Source organism: Manduca sexta, chromosome 18 (genome assembly GCF_014839805.1).
Source record: "Manduca sexta isolate Smith_Timp_Sample1 chromosome 18, JHU_Msex_v1.0, whole genome shotgun sequence".
Taxonomy (NCBI): Eukaryota; Metazoa; Arthropoda; class Insecta; order Lepidoptera; family Sphingidae; genus Manduca; species Manduca sexta.
In genome coordinates, this window is record NC_051132.1 from 11,744,801 (window position 1) to 11,772,349 (window position 27,549).

The following is a 27,549-nucleotide window of genomic DNA, read 5'->3' on the forward strand; positions in this document are numbered from 1 at the left end:
GAGATGCGTTAACACTATATGCAATACTACAATAGTATGGACATATGTGTTAGCACAAGTCCTGAGAGCTTCAATGTTTGCAGAACTCGGCTCAGCATGATTGTTTAAACAATAAAAATTACATATGGAAGTTAACATTTGCAAGTTATTTTCATAATCTAAACCGCAGTTTAGTATAAATATTAATATTTTAATACTCTTTTTCAAATACGTAATACTCTTTCTAAATATCGAAATGCATTTAAATTGTGAAATGAATACATCACTAATTTCAGTTCAATAAATGCACGATTAACGAAACGGCTTTTCACGCCAGTCTATCCTCAGCCTAACCAAAGATCCCGCAAGACCCAAGTTCGATTCAATTATCCGGAACCTGTTTTTTTTTACCATAATCGAGTATTTATTTATCGAACAGATCCAAATCAGTTCAGTGCGCGATTGGAAAGCGAGTGCACGTGTGTCGGAGCTTCGCATTGATGGCCGAAATATTTTGAATATCGAATAGTTTACACAAAATTATAGGTAGGTGTGTTATTAATATTATACTTATTATGTATGTGTAAACCTAAGAAAATTTCTAAAAGTTTCAAAAAATGAATAACAGTGTATAAATATAATAAATTATCACATTAAATAAAAAATGTTTGGGAAGGTGAAAGGCATTGCCGTATTGGAAAACAGGTAGCTTGTTAAATCGGTGAGATCCTAGGCTCGATTCCCAGGTTGGGCATATAAATTTGGGTGTCATTTTTAATTAAAAAAATGAGTTATCCACATTTGGAATTTGTTTATACGACGATAATCCCTTTATGGTAGAGAAAATAATATCGACACACTGTGATACTAACAGAATCGTCTCTATCTACCCCTTCATACGCCTGCATGGGCGTGAACATATTAATGTTTATCAACGACTTGGCCCGAATGAGATCATTAGCATATAAAAAACATTTATTTTTCAAAACCAAAAAGAGCTCGTTTTGCGTCATAACCTTATTCTCGTAGTATTTTTATATCTTTGAGATATCTCAACCATGACAACCTCTTTATATTTACTACCTGTTTAAATTGTGGACACCACGCTGATGAGTGGAGTCTGGAATTTTGCCCGATATCAGATCATGAGACGGAACACACTTAGCGAAAAGTAGGTAGCCTAGTTACACGTCTGTCTACCCCTACGAAGATAAAGGCGTGATATATGGGTGTGTGTGTGTGTTTGTGTGTGTATTATTGTGTGTATAATTGAAAACATACTTAATATTATCGTACTAACTTATTTTAGTTAATTTTATGTTGTACCTTTATAATTTAACAGGATATTCAATCACTATTATAAGATGTTCAGTTTATCCGCAGTTTCGAATAATGCAGTTTCTGACAATGTTTGGATATTTATTAGAAGTGCACCCAGAAACTGCTGGATTAATTTAGATGAAATTTGGCATTCGGGTAGGCCATATCCCGGATTATAGATAGATTACTTTTATCCCGGTAATTAGCTCCCACAGGAAATATATAATAATAATAATAATGGGATTTTTATAATTCTTTTTCAAATAGATGGTGTTGGTGTCGTTCTTGTAGCGCTATAAATCTCTCCTAATTTAGGGAATTATGTAGAAAGGCTTTCCACGCGAATGAAACCGCGAACAAAATCTAGTATTAAAACATTGTACTGTGTTTTTAAAAAATCCCACACACACACACACACACAACATCACGCATTTAACCTCGAAGGGGTATGCAAAGGTGTAACCAAGGTACCCACTTTTCGCCAAGGATGTTCCGTCCCATGATGTGATAGGGGGCGAGTCTATCGCCATATCGGGCACAAATTCCAGACTCCGGGCTGATACTGAGCAGATAAAGCAAAATAAATAATCATAGAGCTCCTGATACATTCCATTCCACATGCGCGTAGAATGTTTGATACGTTTCACTATTAATTGTGAAGATAGTGAAAGTACGCTAAAAAACGTAGACTAAATAGAAATGTTAGCACGATTATGAGTCTTATGCGCGCACAGATTATAACATCTTCTTATTGTTTTGGTCGATTTTAGCGTGCATATATACGCATCTACTGGTTCAGTTTCTATTTTTTTTTATTTAACAAAAGGCATAGCATATTTACTTCTTATAGTAGTATATTATGTACCATTTGTTGCTATCGGCTTCGAACGCATGCAAAGTAGTCCTTAAAACATTATACAATACCAGCCTATTCAAATATTTCATTATTTCTCATGCGACATTTGACTGGGATAAAAAGAACCTATGTGTTAATAAAAACATGATCAACACGTGTGCATAAATGTCATCCAAATCGTTCAGTCATAACTACGTTTCCTTCTCACAAATATTCAACAATTTCTAGAAACTTTTGCATTTAGAATCTTTGTATTAAGTATAATAATAAATAATTCTGTTTACTTTCATTTTCTAATAATTAAATCGATCTATATAGAACTTTCACAAGGCAGTTCTTTTGTAGGCGTGTAACTGAGTATGACTGTTTTGTCTTTTATACAGCTAAGCATCAGCAGACACTATTGTGTTCCAGTTTCAAAGACATAACGTAAAAAATAAATATTGTATACTAATTTATCATTCAAATTCTCAGGGTTATGAGAGCGTAGTCATGCAGTACTTTCTAATTTGTGATCCTTGTCGTTTTTATATAAATAGAAGAAGACATTGCTATTGTTGAATTGAAACCAAATTTTATCACTTTTCAAAACGTTAATGGTTTAATACATGAATGTTATTTTTAATACTGTGTCTAATAATATGAAATGAATAAAACAATAATATAAGTTTCTTCAAAGTCAAGGCGCTGACTTTTAAGATATCAGACGAAATATAATTAATTTATAAATAGCTTATTAAACGGGTAAAGTTTATAATACTACTAAATTTTGAGACAAACTAGCTCGCATTAACCGCAACAAAATAGAAAAAAATATAATGCCTTCATTCTGTCCATTTTGATTTTATGTAAAAATATTTGTTGGTAGAAGAATCAAAAAATCTGAAAGTCCATGAAGTTGTTTAAGACGATAGTCTAAAGTCAATGGAATCCAGCCGTTTGAAAGCATTTTTTCAGTAGTTTCAAAGCCGAATTCATTTTATCACTATAAAAAAATATTTACATAATATAAATAGTAATTTTTTATCATATTATATTTTATCTACGAAGAAATATCATGTAGCAATATTGATTTCTTAAATTTTCATCTGATTTTCATTTATGTGCAACATATTACGTTTCATAATTATATTTTTTTTTTCAATGGTAAATTATATAAATTTTATATTAAATAATTATTTAATACTAGCATTTTCTTGCCTCTGCATCAATAATTTTTTCCGAGATAAATATTTCCCCGGGATCAAAAGCCTTTGGATTAAAAGATTTAGGAGTTCCTGAGGTTCGCGCGTCCGAACAAAGAAACTCTACAGCTCTATATTAATATAGAAAATTATTTAATATAAAGAAGAAAATGAAACTACGATAACGAATCTTATCTTACTAATTATAAATGTAAAAGTTTGCGGAAATGTTTGAATGTTGAACGTCTTGATCTTTGTTAGAAGTAAACGCAGAAACAGCTGCAGTTATTTGGATAAAATTTGGCACATCGATAGACCATGTATTGGAATAACGCATTGGCAACTTTTCACCCTGGTAAAATTTCTTCTACGTAATATAAGGGGATTTTTAAATAAATGGCACCGGCCTACAGATGGCGCTATAAATCGCTAGTGTTTTATGTACTTTTGAGCGCGACCTTTAGTAGCTAGTTATAATAATAAATAATTGATCATTTATTGCTACAGTAAAGCTAAGGCCACCATTACTTTAATAATCATACATTATTGCAACGAATCATCGAATATATAAATATATATATATTTGTTTTCGGAGCTTCGCGACCATGTCGCTCCGTACGTCCGCTTTCTAAGGTGTTCACTCGAAGTACATGTGGCCGCGATTAATCGTGATTTTTACAAAGACATTAGTTTAAAATTTTTATTTTCCACATTTTATTTTGAAATAATCCCTAATATCGACAAATCGTATCGTGTCAAACATAATCTTTTAACATTAATTCATCTGCTGTACATTTGCTAGGAAACTACGTCCATTAGGCATCGATGCAAATCGATTTTGCGTGAATCGATTCTCCTCGAATAACCGGGGTTAACGCATAATGAGCATTCAATTAACCTCAGTGTAACCCCAGCATTGTGACAAAATTACTATGCGCCACAAATCGGAACAGCGACCTCCCCTTGGCAAAGTAAGGTTTTATCCTTTAAGTAAAATTACGTAAATATTGAGGTTAATTAACTTTCCTTCATCTTAACTCCGTCATCTATACTTTAAGGACAGTGAAACAGCAAGTGAGTTCCAACCTTAAATGACCATCATTAAGCACATTATGCAATGCTAAACATACGTGGCGATAGCCTAGTTGGGAATGGAACGGACTGCCGAGACGAATGTCCATAGGCGTAAACCCCACAGGCATCTTTGACTTTTCTGAAGCTAGATGTGTATTCTTTGTGATTATCGCTTAGTTTAACAGTAAAGGAAAACATTGTGAGGAAACCTTCATACTTGAGAAGTTTTATATAAGATATTTTCAAGTATGTGAAGTTTGCCAATCCACACTAGCCAGCGTGGTGGACTATGGCCTAATCCCTCTCAGTAGCAGAAGATGCTCATCCCAGCAGTCGGACAGTATATAATATAGGGCTGATATTCAAAACTATTTAAAAAAATACTAGAGGAATGTGTAGGCACCAATCAAAGTAAACTTAAAATATAGTTAGATATTGTAACTTTGACTTTTCGAACCACCCTTGTCTCCTCCGTGACCAAGAAAACTGCAGTCTTCGAAACGTCAGGAAATAATTATTATATAAAAAAAACAGCAATAAATCCGTAAAATAATTTATTTCAATGTCTAACTTTCGCGTAAACACAAAATCATTATATTTTGTTAATTAATAGCGCTGACGCAGCAGATCACTTGATTTATTAAATAGTTCAATACATTAAAGGTCTATTTGAGATTATACCTAAAGCTGAGAATGGCTTAACGGTCCTTACTCGACATACGACACGCAAGAGCGAGCTGTTATTGTAAAATGTTCGTTGGTTTTCTTCTTGGTTGACTATGATATAACTGTGGTATTTATTTTAATAACAAGTTTTATAATTTTATGTTATAACCTTTTTTGGTGTTTTGCTTCTTTATAAAAGTAATGGATTGCCAGAAGATATTAAATTGAGTTTTCGATGAAATGGCTTTTCCTTGCGTATTTTAATAATTAGTATTAAAATATTACAATAACTAAATCTTCGAGTTAGTTATATCAAAGTCGAGGCGGCTCATTGACGCTGTAGAAATGTTAATAACGTGACCCGACCACTATTATTTCTATTTACGTAAAAACAACAGGCGCTCGAAATTAATCTTATAAAAAAAAAGTATCTAAATTATTTATCAAATTTATAAAAATCAATTACGTACTATCACAAAATATCTTTAAAACAAATCCTTGAGCGTTATCTCTTACTAATTATTTTTGATAATGTCTGTATATAGTAAAATGTTATTTTGATCTTCATGAACTCATGTTTATTTTCTTTTCTATTACAATATTTGGTTCGTCTGGCACTACATACGCATGTATCAGCACAACTAACAAATTAGAAATTATATTTGAAAAAAATACAAGTGACGAAAAATTATACTCGAAATTTCTTCCTGCCTCTCCTCTTCGTGTTTTCATCGCTTAGGTAACTAATACGCAAGTTAAACTAGAAACGTACTTATACTTACGGATATCGGGATTCCCTTCGGAAAATTTCACCCTTCATCACTACAGGGTAGAAACAAATAAGTAATAAATAAAGAATTCGGCTAATATGCATACCATGATACTACCGAAAAGATTTCTCGGGGCTAGTTTTCAACTGGAACCTTCTTCTAGTGGGTGTCATCAGCCCTGGGCCCTTATTCTGTATGATAGTGTAAACGCGTAACGCGGCCGTGTCATTTTATCTTCGAGAAATGTGCGTGGAATGGTATTCTGTAAGCCAAATTTCTATAGTCCTAAACATGACGCGTTGTGTTACGTGCTTGTTACGCACTGTTAAAATAACGTGCGGATAGAGAATAAGGCCCCTGTATTATATACTGTCCCACTGTTGGACACGGGCTTCCTCTACTACTGAGAGGGTCTACTTCTTCTAGTGGGTAGTACTCACGAATTATATTACAAGAATAAAAATAAAAAGATAAATAAAAATATAGGCATAAGAAAACAAAGATACCATAAGTGAATATATTGAGTTTATATATCAATATTCAATCTCTTTGTAAATATTAATTTCACTTCTTCCGTGGCCTTAATCCCGTCCCCACTGTCGTAGGATCTCATAAAAGTCCGTTGTATCGATATATTACATCATCGTTACCGTGTCAAAAGCATTTGTTTCGAGCCGCGATGTTATCGTATGATCATGTACCGATATATCGTATCGTAGCTATATCGTATGCGATTGAATGGATATACGTATTTTACTTTGAGACAACTAAGATATTGACTCCATACGATACCCACATATAACTTTTGTTAACCTTAATATTAATTGGATGTACTATCAGTCTTTTTAAATTTATCTAAATACACCATAAGTCTAAATAAAACCAGCCGAATTAGTTCTATAAACAAGAATGTCTTTAGTATTTCATATTTCAAGTGTATACATTTTTCTTTTGTAATGTAAATCTCAAAATTATATAAATGAACCAATAAAAATTTAATACATTTCTCTTATTTTTCTATTTTTATAAAGACATAAGATATATACCACGTCGTAAGGTCAAAATATCGTATTGATTATGAATATATTATACAATCTTGTATCGATATATTGCATCCTAATGGGAAACCCTACGCTTGCATCTTATATTATAACCAAATGACACAAAATCATTATAAATTGTATGCCTATGTGCTATTCTGATGTATAACCAATATTAATGTAAAGTTTCATCCAAATCCGTTCAGTACTTTTTTCGAAAGTCTTAGTTCAGCACGCTGGCCTAGTGCGGATTGGTAGACTTCACACACCCTCAAAATTCTTAAAGAAAACTTCTAAGTATTCAAGTTTCTCACGATGTTTTCCTTCACTGTTAAAGCGAGTGATAATTCACATAGAATACACACATGACTTTAGAAAAGTCAGAACAAGGGCATCTGAATTTTCTATCTGGGTTTGAACTTGTAGACATTCGTCTCGTCAGTCTTTTCCACTTCCAACTAGGCTATCGCCGCTTTTTAATGATAAAACACATATTAATTCTTTGAACAAAACACTAGTTCTGATCTCAATCTTATTTTCACACTAAAGTTTTATATTTTTTAATAATAAATCCTATTTTATGCAGCACAATGCCTTCGTTAATCCAATTACGTATCATGGGTCACACTGCTGCCTTGGCGATGCACCTGGTAAACTCAGCTGTCATGTTCAGACAGATGATGGGGGACATCGTGAAGATGGACAAGGAAGTCCGCTCGATGGTATCTCTCCAAGGACAATACCTCACTGTGTGGAATATTGTAAGAATTGAGTATTTATACTAATGCTAGCTTTTGCTCGCGGCTTCGCCCGCGTGAAGTAGTTTTCCGGTTTTTTTTTCGGAATAACTTGATATTATGACCAAATTCACAAAATCATTATAAATTATATGCCTATGTGCTATTTTGATGTACAACCAATATTACTGTAAAGTTCCATCCAAATCCGTTCAGTACTTTTTTCGAAAGACTATACATTCGTAATGTAGAATATCTATGAATGAATTTGACTGTCAAAAGTATTGTAATTAAGTTTATTACTGTACAATAGATTAACTTGTCTCTATATGACTACCTCGGTGGCGTAGTTGTAATTGTACACGGTATAGGTACGACTTACGCGCTGAGGTCCTGGGTTCGAATCCCGGATCGGGCCAAAATATTAGTAACTGGGTTTCTCCATCTTAAAAACTACCCAGTCGGAGCTCGGAGTCAGGAAGTTGGTGTGATACCCCCGTGCCTCAGAAAGCACATAAAGCCGTTGGTATTGCGCCTGATCTCTCTCCGGTAATGGATTGCCGTCTCAAAGAACTATGAGAGTGAAAGAACAGAGACTACACCTGTGTATTGCGCACACACTTGTGCACTATAATATATCCTGCATACCTGGCTGATCTCCGTTTCGATTGGCCGCTGTGGTCGAAATTCGATTAGGAGGGATTCATTCATTGTTTTTATATACTGGATTGTTTTGTTTTCAGGGGTTCCAAATGTTTTATTCTTCGCTAGCGCTAGGATGCGACCTACTGACTGTAATGAAAAAAGATAATATGCTTCCAAAATTCGTTATCAAATTCAGAAGTAAATTCTTCGAAACCATTGTTTTTCCTGGCACAGTTGTAAGTATATTATTTATTAAATGTTTTATTCATAAATTAATAACAGAAGAACTCGTAGCCTCTGGACAGCTTTTGTACTTTAGAGTAAGCACGCGCTCGCGATAAATTGGCAGTTGGAAAGCCGCCTCGAATTCTATAACGATAAAGCTTTGAAGAGTGCTCTATATACGCGCGCTAATCTAAATTGCCACCTACAGCACGCAGGTCACAACAAGATCAACCGAGGCAACTTTTTCCGAATAAACCGCCCGTCCGCGCTTACTCTTAAAGAATTTATTAATTAACATTGGCATCCAGGTCAGCACTATTATACATTAAATATTGCCTGATGACCTGACTATACTAAGATTTAAAAATCAAATTTAATGATAATTATACAAAGAAGGTTAAACTAACACCGCAGCTGTTCCTATATAGCCCCATGTCAGAGAAATTGATTTTATTTTCTAATTACAATATAACATCTACCACAACTGAATTAATTTATTATATCACTGTAAATATTTTGTTTCTTTTTGTAGTTGTGTTGTTTACTTCGATTTTTTTGTAACATGGTGATAGTTTACCGGAGCATAATTTATATGGATCTATAGAAAATACAATCAGTGAATGCTGTGTTTATTTTATAATATATACTATGTCTTTGGCCTTATAATTAGTTTTTGTTGATAAAACTTAATAATTAAATAATTTATCAAACACGAAAATTGAATATAGTCGAGAAGCTTTCTGCCCAAATTCCTTATTTTTTTTTTTTCTATAAGAACGTACAAAATATAAAATAACTTTAAAATATAATGAAATCGGTGAAGTCGTTCTGAAGTTATGGGGTGACCAAGTGAAATAGAAATTTATATCTATAGATATACATAAAAACATGGATCTTTTAATATTTATGGCTTCATCTGTCTAATAAATCATCATGATGGATGATAATTCCTTATTACTCTTGTATTTAAAGTCGATAATACCTCTAATAATTGCCATAAATCATTCTTGTTGCAACAAAAAATAAAATGTATTTTTTTGTTTTAGCTAATTTTCCTGCTGTTCTGGCCCATCTACTTATACGACAGGAGTTTAATATTCCCTGAATTCATAGACAGGATATTCTCGCAAAAGTCAAATCTAGTGATGCATCTGGGAATACTACCGGTCGTGCTGTGGGAACTAGTCCTCCTGCCAAGAACCACGCCGAAGTCTCACAAGCTGAATATAAAAATATTAACCGCATATTACACCGCTTATAACATTGTGTGAGTATTTCTTATTTATATCTTTAAAAAAATTGTCTGTCTGAGCATTATATCAGGTCGAATGAAATCATTACTAATATACGAATTAAATTTTCACACTCACTCAAGCCCTTCATTCCCGAAGGAGTAGGCAGAGGCGCAACTGATATACCTTGTTTCTGCTACGAGTATTCCGTCCCATGATGTGATAGGGGGCGAGCCTATTGCCAGATGGGGCCCTATTTTACTTCGGGCTGATACCGAGTAGAAAAATCGAATATCACTTTGCCCGACCCGGGGATCGAACCCGAGACCTTAACACTGCAGTACCCCAATACAAATACGCCACTAAGGCAGTAGTACTTTATTATTTTCCTTTCTATATTTATTTATATGATTATATTTGTGTATGTATTCGAATAGTATGTATGTATTTATAATATAATTAATTACATATTTCGTACACCTTATGCTGCCCCATTTTTTCTCAGTTTTTTATATCCATCCCGTGATTAGTTTGTAAGAGATAGCCTTGAACGATAAGCCCGTTATTTGTATATTTTTCTCTTATTTTTGTATAATAAAATAAATAAATATGCTAGATGTTGCTTGTGGGTTATATTTAAGACGCTTCTCATTGTTTCCATGCGAAAAATACGATTCATAAAAGAGGAACTGATAAAAGAGACGTTTTATATATTTAATGGGACAAAATTCATTTCTGACGTATTGCATACATTGAGGTCTCGGGTTCCTCGGGTCGGGGAAAAGCATTACACGTGGGCGAAGCTACGAACGTTTATTCGTACATAATAACATATATTCGGCGAAGTGCGAATCCTTAAGGCCCAGTATTTTGAATTGACATACACATCTAGCCAGCCAGTCACTTAATTTTCATTGGAACTAATATTTGACTTTAAACTATCTTAATGCATTTATTATATCAAATATTATTTATTTTTAATTATTTAATTGGAAATATTACAGCAATCTTAATAAAATTACAATGTTTCCTATAATTACATTAGGTTAAAGTGTGGCAAATTTCAAATTTTCTCATATTAATAATAATAATAATATCAGCCCTGTATTATATACTTGCCCACTGCTGAGCACGGGCCTCCTCTACTACTGAGAGGGATTAGGCCTTAGTCCACCACGCTGGCCTAGTGCGGATTGGTAGACTTCACACACACTCGAAAATTTCTATAGATAATTTCTCAGGTACGCAGGTTTCCTCACGATGTTTTCCTTCGCCGTTAAAGCGAACAATAAATTCACAAAGAATACACACATGATTTTTTAGAAAAGTCAGAGGTGTGTGCCCTTGGGATTTGAACCTGCGGACATTCGTCTCGGCAGTCCGTTCCACACCCAACTAGGCTATCGCCGCTTATCTCATATTATTCTCATATTAATACTGTGTTATTATTAGTGTAATTATTAGTGTGTATGTGGCTATGTGCGTATATGTGTGTGTAAATGTTAGTGAAATCTTAGTGCTCAAATAAAACCACATTAACTGGTTTTTGAATTGATTTTTTGCAGAACAAGTCAATGTCATCTTGTCATGATATTTAGAATCGCTCTTATAATGTCTTGTCTCCTTCTTGCGTCGATTCCCCGGTACTGGTGGTTGTGAGTCATCACGGAAACAGTCCTTCGCGTACTGTTATAACCCTTATATGAAGGGAAAATAGATGAGGTAACAAAGTGCCTATACACTTCTTTGCATAAAAATACACGTTGAGGGCATCATGTCCGTCAGTTTATTCAGTTCACTCAGAGTCTGCGCGCGGTTACTTATATACGCTAGTCCATATTTTTCACTGTTTTCTTTGAGCCAATAAATCCTACTACTAGCAAAACGCACCAACATGTTATATACCCATTAACTTAGCTATATTTGTATGTATTCATTTATAGTAAATTATTATTTTATGGGTGTAGGTTTTTTGATGAATTATGAATATAATCGTTTTTGATATCATATTGTGATTACCTCGTAAGTTATAATATATGTGGTACAGATATAAATTTTCTATATACATTAGGCTTGTTGATTTAAATACTAAATTCGGATCCCGTATAACATTACGATGTTGTGCCATCTAGTCCGGTGTTTGGCGACATGAACCGCTTCAGCCATTAACGTTGAGTGTTGTGCGGACCTGGTCGGTCTAATATAATTTCTTAAAGATGAACCCAATTTCTATGAAACGCCACTTTATCTGCTAGGAAACATCAGACAGACTTTACATAAATTAACTACGATGATTAATAATAATATTTATAGCTTCGCATTGTGTGAGCTTTTTTGGTTATTATAATTTGACCCTCCCACGCATATTTGCATATAATAAACTATCAATAATAAATGAATTAATTTGTTTTTGGCTCGTACATAAATTTCTTAATGTTATTATTATTAAAAAGTAATTAATATAAAAAACAGTCGTAAATGAATGCTTTTTATAAAATCAAATATTTGTACTACCACAAATGGAGATTTAAAAAAGGCATTTGACTCTTCCGGGACCCCATTGAAATCTTTTCTTCGTCAGGCTCGGAGGCAAGTTCATTATGAAGATTCGATTGTCCATAACTTTATAAGTTTCTTAATGTCAATCAAGTTACGTTAAAAAAGGATGCTTTTTACAAAATCAAATATTTGAACTATCTCAAAAGGAGATTTAATAATAATGCATTAGACTCTCCCGAGACTCATTGAAATCTTTTCTTGGACAGCCTCCGAGCCAGATCGATTAATTCTCGATTCTCTCTCTGATCGCTCGATTCTCGATCGATCGATTCTTCATAACTTGATAATCATTAAATCTAAGATTAAAACAAACATTTTCCATATGCGAATATCTATTTCGGGGTCTGTTTTTAGGACACTATACAATACAACTTGTTTCTCACTTCAGAGTAACAAAGTTGTTCTGTATTTTTTATTTTATGTCTAAGGTTAGAATAGCTTAGTATGTTGTTTTTAAGAAGACAATTATATAGTATAATTTATTACCGCAAGCTAAAAGTAACCCTGTACATTTGCTTTTCTATAGACGGTCAGTAATTCTTACACCTATAACAACTAACATTGATCACTAATCACCCTCTATGTTTTCTGACACAATAATTGGAGGTTTCTTTTAAGAATTAATAATAACATGAAAGAAAAGAAAGTAAGAAGATTTTTATTGTTAGAACAAACAATAACAGGGTTAATTGTTAGTTGTTAATCGTCATTAGTTTGTAAACTTTCCTTAAATAAAGAAAAAATTGGATAGCCTAGTTGGGTGTGGAACGGCCTGCCAAGACGAATGTCCGCAGGTTCAAATACCAAGAGCACACATCTCTGACTTTTCTAAAATCATGTGTGTATTTTTTGTGAATGGATCGTTCGCTTTAACGGTGAATGAAAACACCGTAAGGAAACCTGCACATCTGAGAAGTTCTCTATAAGAATTTTGAAGGTGTGTGAAGTCTACCAATCCGCACTAGGCCAGCGTGGTGGACTAAGGCCTAATCCCTCTCAGTAGTAGAGGAAGCCCGTGCTCAGCAGTGGGCAAGTATATAATACAGGGCTGATATTATTATTATTATATTATTACTAAGACATTTTGTGCCCAACAATGAAAACCCTCATTCGTTACCATACTACAATACATATACATGTATATTAATTATTTCATTTTTCTTTTCCAGATTGTTGTACACGTACGCACAACGTGGTCTATGGCCCTACCCTCTTTTTGGCTTAATTTACGGTACAATTTACTTCCCTCTATTTTTGATAAACTTATTCTTCCTAACGTTATTGGCTTATTATTCACAATGGCCGGTAAATTCATTTTTATGGGAGTCCAAGAAGTTAAATGTAAAAGAACAGTAATACTTTATGTTTAAAGTATGTTTTACTGTGTAAAAATCTGGTGATATTGAGAGTAAATTTTATAGTTGAGCCTTTTCAATGATAAATCCAAAAAATGATTGGTTTTTAACTCCCATGATGCATGACATAAAACAAGTAAAAATAATCCTGAACCATGGTAGTTCATGCAGAATAATGACGTCTGTAGCTAAAAAGATTAATTCAAAAGATAATCAACTATACTTGGTAGGGAATAAGTCGAGTGTTAATTATTATAATTTCAAGGCCTTGACAAAAGACGGCGAGTATGCCAAGCGTATTCATTGTAAGCTCTAATATTTTTAACGTAAGAAAGTGTCAGTATTTAACACTATAGACCGAGAGACTGGACCTTTAGAAATTGACCTTTAGAAGAGACAGAGCGTCTCATGCCATATATGTCTCATTTCTCGAAGTCTGTGGTTACGAAAGCATTCGCAGAACTCATCAAGAGCAGGCCTATGACGTGAACAATCAGAATTGAAGAAAAAGACAAATGGCAGCACGAGCACTTCATCTCTTTCACACTTACGATTTTCACAGTTGGGTAGGAAGGTTTCTCTTTGTCTACGATTAAATCACTAATTGACAATTGGTTGGGGTCAAAGTTCGCGGGAACACAGCAAACGAAAAAGTGTCATGTAAATATAGTATTAAGTGTTGATTCCTTATTCGAATGTACAACAAATATCTATTTATTTATAGGTTTATTTTGTTGCAATAAATTGTGATATTAACGTGTTATGTTTTTTTCTCTCAATTTAATTGATTTACAATCGTTTTCAATAAACGATCCCAATCTCAACCTTTAATCCAATTCAAAGAAAGAACCAATGAAAATAAATCATTTGTAATCTGTAAATTTCTTTTCACATGCAAAATTGTGCTGATTGATCCATTTTTGAGATAAAACGAAAAAAGCGATTGGGATCGATTATTAAAAATGGCGGTAAAAATAACAATATAGCTACCTATGCTGTTAGCTGGTTGATAGAAAATATCGCATTATAGCATTACATACAGAACTTTAAATAAAGTTCTAAGTGCTATTGCAAACAAAGGCGATTTCTTTGTCATAAGCTACTGGATACTAGTAACCAATTTCTAGACCCACTAATAGAAATACTTCTCAGATTACGCTATCACACAACATTTCAATATGCTATTGGATAGTGTGTACAGTATTACAAACCTATCAAAATGTCCGGCATAATTGTGTCGACTGCCAAGGGTTAAGTCTAGTCAGTCTACATTCTATTAGATCCCACTTTCCTTACCATCAGGTACAGTGAGGTCACTGTTGTCAGTATAAAAATTATATTCAGGCTGAGGAGCAAACTTAATTTCTATAAAATGAGTTAAACCTTGATCTAAAGCCACGCACCCTCAAGGATGCACGCTTCCTCAAGGACTATTCTTAGGCGATAAATAAAACACAATCCCATTGCAAGTGATTCGAGAATAATAATAAAAACAATAACATTTATTAACTATTGGTTCTCATAGTTCACCATTTCTCTACATTAGGTACAATGATTTGTATTGTGTTCATAAATCAACAAAGCTCGTGTACACGCTGGTCCAAAATTGACCCACGCCGTACCTGCGGCGGGTCCGTTTTGAACCGCACTCGGCAGCCTCGACCCGCGCCATTTTTAGATCAACGTGTACATATAAAATATGTTTTTTATCATTAATATATTCTGTATTTTGTTCTTTACATATATATTCTCTTCCATATGTCAGGTAATGTGTAAAAATATTTAATTATATCATTAACAAATCAATATACAATATAAATAATCTTATAGAAAAACAAGGAATACAAAAATCGTATTTGTTTCTCTTTGTTCGTCACTATCCGACGCCCTTACACGAGGCACCGTTAAATAGACTCTTAGTAAAATAAAAAAAAAACCGCTAAAATCAAGTAAAAAATTTTACCTAATTATAAAAAAACACACTCACATTTTACCGATTATAACTAAAGTTTGTAACTTCCAAAACAAGTTACATTCTATATTTTACGTGTTACCTATATAAGATTTAAGTGAAAATTTTGCAAAACATAGTACAAAATTTATTAGAAATACCTCTAAAGACTACGCAGCAATGAAAACTTTACCCTATCAGCTATCACTCACGCACTACCACGCTTACGACGTGTGCGAGCGAGACAATACCTCGCCCGAGTTGCACCAACAGTCTACATACATTCAGTGGACACGGCTTCTGAGTATATATGATATAATTTTCATTTAAATTCGTGAATTATGGCCGGTCTCATAGAAGGAGGAGTAAAATTTAGGTTTACGCATGTTTATCGAGATCGATAGAAGTTTACGTTTTACCGCCATTTTCAATATCGAACCCAATCGCTTTTTTCGATCTATCTTAAAAAAGGACCAATCAGAACACATTATTTTTAACACCTTACGAATAAGTTATTTTGATTGGCTCATTCTCGAAATCGGATTATAGTTTGAGATTGGAATCGTTTATTAAAAACAGCTGTTAGTCGAGAGAACGCTATAAGACAATAACGATGGCCCGATTCGAAGAAGGCCGTACATATATTTGTAATTAAAAATTCCTAAATGGACCCAGACCCTAATTTTTGTGTATTGAAGAAAAAAAACGTGTTAAGCATGTTTTAAGAATTGAGTACAGTTTTTGGAAACGATTATAATATTTGTTAAAAAGGAGTGTGAAGCATTAATTTCTGCTGTAGAATTTAGTTTACAATAACTTTCTCCAATACAGATAAGAAATTTAATATATCCGCAAATCATATTTTTCAGTATGACATTGACGTTAAACTGACGACTACTAAACCCCTAATGAAAAAATGATAAATTTACGATTTTTTATAATAAACAAAAATATTTTAGTAAACAATGTATGTTATTACAAAGTATAAAAAATATGCTAATTGGAACAAAATATTTATAACCTAAATTTTACCGAATATTATTATAATTATATAAAATTATAAACCAAGAATCAACAAAGTTTGATTTTCCGAATTTTCTTCGCAGATGATAACACTCTCATCATTCATATCCAAAGAAAAGTAAAGCAAACTATTAAAAATGTAACAAAAAATTGTCCCTTAAATCTTTATACGTACCTTATACCATACGACTAACATTATGACATTTTTCCACCCGATTATCCCTCGCCAAATTTCGACCTCGATAAATTTTACCATGCTGCCAACCTTTGGGTTGACAAAGGACAGTCAAATGATTTTCTCAGCCAAATTTTCAGTCTTAGTGCTCTAAAACATTTTTCGTACATCTCGCGTATTGTTTTTTTTTTATTTTTTATACGTGATGGACAACGTCCAATTTTTTATAAAGTTTTTGACGATCATTCTATAAATAATAATGTTCACAGGTATACCGATGGCGAAATAAAAAAAAAATGAAAAAAACTTTGTCCAAAAATTATATCACGTTAATGCTATATTTTTTTTATGCAAAAAATTTCAAAATTAATGTTTGAAATGTTATCGAACTAAAAATTATAACAATCAATAAATAATTAACAGAGGTAGGGTAGAAATTTCTTTATCTTACGTTAGTTATCAGAAGGCTCCTTTCTGGCAGTGTTATTTGCAACAGATTGACCCAAGGTGCCTCCTCTTAAGCCACAACTGAAAAGCGTTTTAACGAAATAAACACCCAAGCTCAAGTTTAACAGACAGGGTATTATACTTTAATCCGTATTTTGGAATGTATTTTGATTGAAAAATAGTAATACGTATTTTGAAATGATTTTGATTCAAATAATTTTTGAAAGTTAAATCTAAGAGCTTGGAAATAAAAAACAAAATTGGACGCCATCCATGTCGAAAGCTTAAAATTCGTAATTCATCTAATGTGCGTGTATTACTACGTTAAGTAGCCATTCAAACGTACAGACAGATAATACCGCCGTTAATCTTATATTGTCGATGAGTATATATATATTTGATACAAATGATTGAGCAGAAAATAACAAATCTCTCATGAAATTAGGGTTATTTGTACTATAGGTGCTAAATATATCTGTTTTGTATCATAAATTACGAATTTACGTAATACAATAAACTTTAGAACTAAGAAATGTGCAAGATAATAACATTTTTTGCTTACATAATTAAAAAAACGCAACCATTTGAGGTGGAGTTCCAATTTTCGATAGTATCTATTTTCATTGTTCAATGGTCGTGAAATAGTTCAACACAAAAAAGGATATTCAACTAAAATTTACACAATATTCATGTTCTACCAAAAAAAAAATACACGTTACTTGATACAATAGAATGTTAATAATTACATTTATCTTTAATATTCTATACCTAAGAAAAATATTTTCGAACGTGAAAATAAATAAATAAGTATATACAGTTATCCGGGGGTAAAAACTGCAAACAAAAAGCAACTCTAATAGCCCAACAAAGGTTGTCCAGACATAAAAGGACAAACTATCCATCGCCTACACTCTTAACGGACTCTGCTAAATGATTGCAGTCAATTGACAATCTAAATTGAACACTTAAAAGGTTTAAAATGCTTTATTTAACGACAAATATCTCTGCCTCATGTTCTACGTTTGAAGGCTATAATTTATATTAAATAAATAATAATTCAAAAATCGGTATTGCGTTGACTTGTAAGTATTTATAACATATTATATGAGAAGAAATGAAATTAAATGATGGTATCTGAAAATAAATGAAAAGTTCAACATAAATCATAGAACCACCCGTATTTTTTATTCTATTACGATCTCACTATTTATTATTAACCCTATATTATTATGAAACAAAGATATATTATTATCATGATATAAATATATTTGCTGTAATAAAAAGTAAAAATAAGAAAAAATAAAACGAAAAAAATAGACAATAACAGATTGCTTTATTTAACAAAAAATATATAATATATAGATAAGGTTTAAAAAAAACAATATTTTACACAAGATCAAAAGATTTAAATCTCGTGAGCCGATGTGGAAAATTTGTTTTTCCCCCTTGTTTTATTTTCATCGTAGAATGTAAAATTAAAAATAACCCACTGAACCTTATAATATTTAATATAAAATACATATGATTATTAGCTATTTACAAAATACAAGTTAAGAATTTTATATACTTTTAACATTAATATAAACCAGTCTATAATAAAGGCTATTCGACAAACTTAGCGTACAGGCCGCGGTTGAGCGGAAAGGCCGCGAGAGGGGGCGGAAAGCAGCGAATAGTATTGTCTGGCACATTTACCACATGATAAATGCCTTAAATTCGAATGCCACCACGGCCTTTTCGCCCAAAAGTCGACCTTAAGTGTTAGAAAATTGGTTATTTTAAATTTATAAACTAATTAATGTAGCAGGCAATTTAAAATAAACGTTTAAAGTACGTATAGAAGCTGAGACGCGGAAAATTAAAAATTACGTATACTCATTTTCCTAATACAACAGTTCATTATGCATTTAATTGTGTTCATTTTTTTATTATGCAAAAATGTGATATCCGAATGGCACCAAAGCGAAAAACGTGCACAAATGAGATCAAATTTAATCTACTACAAAAATTGCCTGCTAGTATAAAACGTAGAAATATTTTGTCCGCTGCGATTAGAGACCTGATAATGTGAAAATCGAAGCGTGTGCTATTTTGCATTTTGTTCACAGTCTGTAATTCAATAATATAAAGCAAAAAATGTAAAAAAATGAATGGAATACCTTGATGACATAAGGGCAAGTTGCTATGTTCATACTATCCGGTCTCTATTAATAATTTTTGTTCAATACTCGGCGCTTAATGACTTTGAGGTTAATTCACACACCACCGACGCTTGCATATAAACAAATCGTTTACGCCAACTTCAGACTATCCAAGATCTATAATAAAGAAGATATCATTATTCAGTACATGTCGGCGATGTGTGAATGGATTTAAATACCGCTTTCACCATCCTATGTGACAACGAAAACAACGAAAAATTACAAAAAATATATTATAGAAGGGCAGTATCGTTTATTACCTATATTACAACTTAAACGAAAAAAACTACATTGAAGACAAAACATCAATAATAATAATCATTTGAAATAAATAACAAGTTACATTTGTCTTAAAAAACTGTTAAAAATAATTAAAAAAAGACCTATTCAAAAAACTGTTTCAATATGCAAGAAACGTGTGATCTTTACCTCGCTACACCGTTATAACTTCTTTATTTATTTCTTAATAAAAACTCTATTTCTATTATTATATCTTTATATAATAATAATTATTATTTCTTCATTCAAAGTTAGATACACTTTATGATAATTATATTACGATACACCTTTATATATAATACACAACAAAATTGGTTTCATTATGTATTTATATATAGACAAACAGTGCCATCATACGCTCAAACCGCATTAAGATACAACCGTAACAAAAAGTACATATTCTGACACTAAATGTAAAACTAAAGGCACCTGCACGTACTTAGATTCGAATTAAATAAACATTTATATTAATTAATATTTGTACGTACGTACTTATACGTAAATATCATTTTAACAGTCTCAGAGTACATACATACAATTATAAATAGGTTAACAAAGATGTAGATGCCTTTAGTGGAACAAGTGGAGTCTAAAGAGGTTCGCTCGCGTTCGCTCGTCAGCCGAGCGTTGAGATCGAACTGCCAGCAAATGAAAAGATAGCCGTGGAATTGTATAGTTTAAATAATCTTATCCGTGTGTGTAATCAAGAACACTGTCTAAAGAGAACAGTTCCTTATAAAGAGCTGGAAATACGTGGTGTGGGTGAGTCATCTTGAAGCGGCTCAGAGCTCCCAAATGCATCAGTGAAAGTTCCCTGTAAAGAAATCAGAATTCATTATGATGTTATACGCTGCTGTTAAATGCGATTCCATTATAACAATTAATTCGTCTGCATTTTACAAATACAAATATCATATAGCTTATATATTGATATTCAAATTAACAAAACTAAATACAGAAAATTATCGTAGTAGTTTGGAAACTTACTTCTTAATGAAAGCTACTTGTGCATTTTAACATTAAATGATTGAAATTGTTATATATTATATAATACCTGAAGGTGGGTATCTTCGCAAGAAGCGTGTCCAACACTGTGACATCCCCTTTCAAAGGCGCGTGGTTCGCTTCAATCTCATGACGCATCGCCGACATTGACATGTTGAATAGACATCGGATCTCCGTGTTACCCATTACACCGTGACGTTCTGAGATTAAATGAAAAATTATATGTAAACAAATGAAATGAATTTTAAAACCTGTAGTAAAAATCGAATTCAACGCACCTAAACGATGCACTACTATTATATTATGTCTATACTAAAATCTCAACAATAAAAAAGACTAGTGATTAATAATTCAACTTGAGTCAACAAAAGAGTTATACAAAATGTAAACAAATCGACTTACCTGGCCAAAGCAGCACTAAGCTTTGATATAACGCTAACTCAGACTCAGTAAGCTTGAGTCGCGCAATGCTCTTCGCGGCCTCAAATATACCCGAAACTAGGGCCATATCGCGCGGATCACTGCGAAGAATATACATTTATATAAGTAATCTGTTATAATTCTCATTTCTTCGCATACATTATAAATTAGTAAACTATCATTACACATTATATGTGAAATAATTAGATAATTAATTTAAACATAGATTCTTAACACATTATAAAATTAAATGAATTTAAATGTAACTTACCGCGCATGAACACATTCTCTAATTGGCAGTACCACATCTCCGTATAACACCTGCTCGCGATTGACGTCGATCAGCCGCGACAAACGCACGATGGCAAGCTCAAACGATCCTAAAAAATAAAGAAATATATAAATTTAAAGTATTTAAAACACTTTATTCCTTTTCCAAATTCATAAAGATTTTATATGTAAAGTAAGTATAAGTGTTGTTTTTTAGTATATAATATAACTAAATCATGCATATTTCTTATGAATATTATACTCATTTAAAAATATTTTTAGGAAAACGAAGAAGTTCTAATAACCAAAAATTTACTTAGAATTATGTTTACCCATCATAGCATAATTACAGAATACATAACACAGCATAACAAACTATATGAAACTACGGGCGAATATTATTTCCCCCATACCACCAAAAGTGTTCGACATTACTTACCTGACTTTAACAGCAGAATCTGATCATCTTGCGTGAGCTTCATGAACCCTGGTATGAGTTTGGCGAACTCTATGATGTTCTGTATCATCGCTGTCAGCTTGTCGGCGCAGTCGAGCCACATCTCCTCGTACGTCATCGAGTTGTAGAACAACAGCCTGCGATAACGATTCATTTAGTTTCAGAACATATTCATTTATTTTCATATAATTTATTCTATTTTATAATTATATACTACTGAACGTTTTTAAATCGGGACTATTTTCAATAAATTTTTTTCATTGAAAAAGGGAAATGCGCTGAACAACTTTATTATATTCTGAAATGATCATAAGTTATATTCTTATTTACTATGACAACCATGGGTTTCAAATGTGTTTCATTAATTAAAACCGAACACATTTGCAACCAAAATAAATAAGAATGAGTATTTTACAATGATCCTCTTGGTTCGGTGATGGTGATGATGCTGGTGATTACGCTGTGAAACCGGGCCTAGGCCCGACAATCTAACGGTTAGATGAAAAATGATTAAAAGCATTTGATTATTTAATCAACTCAATGACAATATGCTCTATCCCCATTCGACTCTACGTTTTTGCGGTCAGTGTGAATGGTCCTCAATAACAAAAATTTTACTAAAGATGACCGATAAGTAGATGAATAAAAAATTAAATTATGAATATGATGGAATGTGTCGTTTCAGATTTTTTATTGGCAATGTTTTTGTTTTTGAATCAACGCCATCTACACACGAGTTTATGTAGCATGTTGTCTTCTGGGGAACTAAGCAAGCAATAATAAGAGATGGTAATATTCCAATTACTTACTTGGAAACGTCCTGCGGTTTACTGAACATCTCGTTTATGTACTCCAATTTTGGATTTGTGTTCGCGTGCGCTTCCGCCAGACTCTTCACAAGGACTTTGCTGATGTCGCCTTCTACTGAAAATGGAAAAATAATTCATTAAATTATTCGATAACAGATGGCGCTGTATGGGGAGAATTTTAAACCACACATAGACTATCGGGCTCAATAATTTTAATTTTAAAACAAAAGGAAAAAACATACATAACATAATATATTTTGTATGTTTATGATAAGATAAAAATAATTCGTTTTCATTTTTATTCTAGTTACTCTAGGATTACACAAAAAATAATATAATAATATCTACAAAAAATATAACAAAGCGTTTACAAAATAAAATTTGGCCAAAAAATTATATAATAAAACATAAATACATAAAAATTCTACCAAAAAGGTTGGTTGCATTACAAAATACATTTCTATCCGCTAGATGTCACTAAATCATAATATTCTTACATCGCTTTGACAATTTATGTCACAATATATTATTTCAAATGGAATTTTGTATCACATAAAATTAATTATATTTAATCATGGTTGAATGAAGAATATGGTTGTAGATCCGCTATCAGCATTTATTCTCGGAACTTGTATCATAGCTTGTTGGCGTAAGTTGCGCTTTATAAAAATATTATTATTTTCAAAACTATGCAAGGAAGGTTACTCAAAATAATTGAGTGCACAAATGTATTCATCCATAAAGACATAAGTAATTCATAAAATTATAAGTAATAATAAAGAATCAATTTCCTTCCCAAAACCTGGCTTTGGGACCCGAATTTGTATTACTCAAAGTAGTAAAAAAACATAACCTAGTTCGTCATGAGGAATAGTCATCAATAGTATTATAAGGACGTGTATTGGTGTTTATTAACAAATACCAGCCCTATATTATATACTGATTACTTGTCTCACAGCTGAGCACGGGCTTTCTACTGACAGGTCTGTATAATTTATTGCTTTATAATGTTCTCAGCATGCCTACTTCCTTGCTGTTTGGCTCTACCTCTTCTGCCATACCCGCTTGTGATCATCCACGAGCCGAAAGCTACTTCCACTACAAGCCCCCGTCACAGCCCTATGTGTCATTTTAAAGTAAGTTGCTTAATAGGTAATGTATGCACTTGATATATAGAGATTTCCATCCCTTAATATTTGCATGTCAATTCATGTACATAATAGACACCAACGGCTTCTTTATTATAATTATCTTTATGGACTGGTTTCTTTCAGAAAACTAAACAAATATACAATGTGTACTGCACTCGAAGAGGCTTAATACTTGAACATAACGCCGAAACTTGATCACCTAATAAATATTCAAGAAATAGTTTTGATTGTTCTAATTGGAATTATGATTTCGTCTTGGATACTACATGAGTACATAAAATAGCAAAATAATTCATAGCAAATAACATAATTATAAATATTTATATATGCCCTGATCATTCAGAAATAAACTTTCAGCAAAGTTTATTTTATAAATTGTAATGAATGAGGGAAGCATTCTGAAAACAGAACGGGCATATGCAAATATCATTTAAGGCAAATAATAATGTAACAATCTCTTACATCTAAATACAAAATAAAATAAAGTACTAGCCAAATTATAATATTAGCTTCTAAAAAATCTATCACGACCAATAAACGTATGTAACCACGCACATCGACCAAACTTACGCGGCAAGTCATCGCTGGAAACACTGTGACTCGAGCCCTGGTGCCGTCGGTTCGACACCGCGTTGGGGTTCACCATTCCCATCCCGGACATGTTTATGTTCAAGGGGTCCATCAACCGGCCATGCCCACTGCTGGACGTCAGGTCGTCTGGGCTCAAGTCCTCGCTAGTCAGAGACACTGAACTCTGACCACTGACTAGTACCGTATTCTGAATATCCATAGGACTATGCTGGATATTTGACGGACTATGGAGGAAGGTTGTTGAGTCCACATAACTCGCCACGATGTTGTCGACGCCCATAGACGTTTCCGGTTTTATCTCCTGCTTTATGTTGATCACGCCACTGGATATAGAGGCCGGTGACTGGATCCTGTCCTGTTCGTACCGATCGAACTCTTGGAGTCTGCTCCGTGGTAACTCGTTGATGGTCGTTTGCCGCATTGTCGTCGTCGCTGTGGTTGCTGTTGTTGTGGACGTCGATCCGGACGGTCGAACGATGGTCGTGCTTTTTTGCTGATCGTCTACCGACAAGTTAGTCGACGGTTACTATTTTTGTAATGTCCAACTAAAGAATGTAAAGCCCGGCCTGCGAACTGTATACCTACGCTGACGCCTGTCTATGTTCCTCTCCTATCAAATCCTCAAACAGCTTACCGTACTCTCAGCTTGGCATAAATAGTAGGAGTCATGTCTGGCTTTAAAGAGTAACCATTTACTTACCCTGGCCAATAAAGTCAGCGTCCAAGTAGCCCGGCTGCTTGGGCTCGTAGGTGGTGGTGGAGTCTGCGTAGTCGTACGGCTGCTGAGCCTGTGGCTGGGCCTGGATGCTGCTCATGTTAGAAGTGAGCGGTGGGCCGGCGTTGTTGTACCCGTACGATGACAGCGGCGACGCGTACCCAGGGTATCTGGAATTGGTGTTCAGGACTCTGTACTTTTTAATTAGCAGTTGTAGGTTATAATTTTTCGGGGCATTGTTATATATGTAAAGACTAATTCAAATAAGTATATTTATTCTTCAAAATAATGTAGTAATCATATTAATTTATGAAATAGAATGTCTAAGCAATAAAATGTAAGCAATTTTCTTAAATTAGCCACTTCATAACACACAATAATTTTCTTCTACGTTATAAATCGCAGTAATGTTTTTTCAAGTATCAAAACCTGTTCGTCGTCGTATAATAGGGCGTGTCGGCATCCACCACATTTATTTATTGGCTATAAGATACGACGACCACTTTTTATCGATTGATTGCTTGTTTGTGGTACATTAAAGAGCTATGTAAAGCTACCTATCTATATTGCAACAGAGTCTTACTCAAAGTAATTATTACCATATTTGTTAAGTAAAAATAGATGGTTCGATATCATTACAGTAGCTCTATTCAATTTGTTCGTAAACATTTTTTACGACAGCCAATAAATTGCCCGCGAATCAAAACAAGCTATAAAAACAACGCCATCTATCATAGTTAATAAGAATCGAGCGGTACCGCTATCCGATACTAGGTGGAGCTATTTACAATTTACAGCTACGCGCCATTCTACGGTGTCACGACGGTGTACCGTTGTTCGCGCACAATAATGACATCTGATGCCGCTGACACGAATAAACATTGTGCAGTAATGAATTACGGAACGGCAGACTGTTGGAAGCAAGCGGTGGTTTGATGCAAATTCACTTGAAGCAATGTCACGCACAGTACTAACATCTCTGTGTTGTGCACATTGATGGTGAGAAGTCACTAATTTGCTGCAAATTTGTTGCTTTTACGCCGAGGTGTCGGTTAAAATGGGGACTTTAGTTCACTGTATAATTATTTTGAACTATGAAACAGCAACTTTACGTAGTATTGTGGCTTAGTCGTCGACAATTCTAAATACAATTTTAAAACTACACGCTGTAGACTGCGGCCTAGATATATTTACGATTTGGCATTAAATTTCCTTACCGAGAATCGTAAGTACGGTAATAAAATAACAGATGTCGCAACTCACCCATTGTAATGACCATGGAATTGATCACTGGAGCTCGGCGTCTGCTGCTGTGCGTCGTACACCGAGTCTGGGGCGGCATCATTCTGCGCCCTCATTTGCGCTTTGTGGTACCGCACTTCATCCTCCACTTTTTCACGTTGTTTCTTTGACATGCGACCGAATTTGACCGCTGTGGACAATAAACAAAAATCATTAATGACTGTAACTATTTATCAAACGTTCTAACATAATATAATAAAAAAAATATAATTTATAGCATTGATGATAGTTATATGCGAATAATACCTTTTAAAATTACGAAAAATCATTTAGTACCTCCGCTCACCGCTACGAATGCTACTGTCGCCAATAACACGTATGACATAATCGAGAATTCAATATTCGCATCATTCTCATGCATTTAGCATTCGCGCGACAAAAAAGTAATGCATAACACAATGCAATTACTTCTCAATGACACCTACCTAGCAGAAGCTCGAGTTACTCAACACTTCATAATATCGATGTGTGCGAATTGTGTGTGTGTGGAGCTGTGTGTGAGTGTGCGTCGGGCGCATTCGTGTGCGTTCGGGACACATCGGGCGTTGGCACAGTGCCTAGTGGAACAACGAACTCTCGAACTCTGAAGTCTGACGTACCTATGTACATGACGTATCGATACGTAACCCAGCGGTCCCGTTGAGCGGGAAAACGCGGCAAAAATAAAAAGCCGCCAGTTATTTTCACACGGCGCGCGCTCGCACGCCCACTTTATTCAGTCGTGTTATTTATGTTTTAATATATTTTTTTTTGTCTATTAAATTCTTTGTTAGAAGTTCGATGACCGAAAGCCGTTATTATTGACCTCTTGTTTGGAACAATTAGTATGGTTGTAGAGATCTTGTTATTGGTTTTTAACGGAGTTTTATTTTAAGTGTTTTCTTAGAAAACATTTATGAACAATGGTCGTTTTTGATTGAAACAGAACAAGGAATGTTTTTGAATTCTACCTATGTTAGAAATGAGTAAAATTGATTTTTCAGTTTATAATAAAGGCTTTGTATTAGACACATAAAACTTGTTTAAGTTCATATTTCATGGCTTCATGCTGATTGTGTATGGAGTTTATAATTATTTTTATTTTAACGATAGACCGCCTGCTGGTCAAAGA

At 33.6% G+C, this 27,549-nt stretch overlaps 2 protein-coding genes and 1 long non-coding RNA gene across 16 annotated transcripts in view; 2 read left to right on the forward strand and 1 right to left on the reverse strand.

The window, feature by feature from the left end:
- Positions 1 to 427: 427 nt before the first annotated feature.
- On the forward strand, positions 428 to 14,403 carry LOC115441596 (androgen-dependent TFPI-regulating protein). Its single transcript, XM_030166455.2, has 5 exons — positions 428 to 525; positions 7,476 to 7,650; positions 8,370 to 8,507; positions 9,543 to 9,763; positions 13,457 to 14,403. The coding sequence occupies exons 2-5, from the start codon at positions 7,480 to 7,482 to the stop codon at positions 13,641 to 13,643; spliced, it is 717 nt and encodes a 238-aa protein (XP_030022315.2). The 5' UTR covers positions 428 to 525; positions 7,476 to 7,479; the 3' UTR covers positions 13,644 to 14,403.
- Positions 14,404 to 18,552: 4,149 nt separating this feature from the next.
- Positions 18,553 to 27,549, reverse strand: part of LOC115441571 (probable nuclear hormone receptor HR3) — a 138,557-nt gene continuing 129,560 nt past the window's right edge. For 10 of the 14 annotated variants that reach the window (XM_030166411.2, XM_030166412.2, XM_030166413.2 and 7 more), the window contains 9 exons: positions 26,400 to 26,568; positions 25,122 to 25,327; positions 24,401 to 24,922; positions 22,680 to 22,794; positions 21,853 to 22,007; positions 21,415 to 21,523; positions 21,126 to 21,244; positions 20,773 to 20,923; positions 18,553 to 20,532 (listed from right to left, as the gene is read on the reverse strand). In XM_030166411.2, the coding sequence (XP_030022271.1) occupies positions 20,406 to 20,532; positions 20,773 to 20,923; positions 21,126 to 21,244; positions 21,415 to 21,523; positions 21,853 to 22,007; positions 22,680 to 22,794; positions 24,401 to 24,922; positions 25,122 to 25,327; positions 26,400 to 26,568 (1,673 nt within the window). In that variant the 3' untranslated portion in view covers positions 18,553 to 20,405. The remainder of the gene's footprint in view (positions 20,533 to 20,772; positions 20,924 to 21,125; positions 21,245 to 21,414; positions 21,524 to 21,852; positions 22,008 to 22,679; positions 22,795 to 24,400; positions 24,923 to 25,121; positions 25,328 to 26,399; positions 26,569 to 27,549) is intronic. The other 4 variants (XM_030166406.2, XM_030166415.2, XM_030166414.2 and 1 more) reach the window with 4 other exon arrangements.
- Positions 23,198 to 24,328, forward strand: LOC115441574. The gene is made up of 3 exons (XR_003938482.2): positions 23,198 to 23,328; positions 23,697 to 23,815; positions 23,954 to 24,328. It is a non-coding gene; the product is annotated as an uncharacterized LOC115441574 (long non-coding RNA).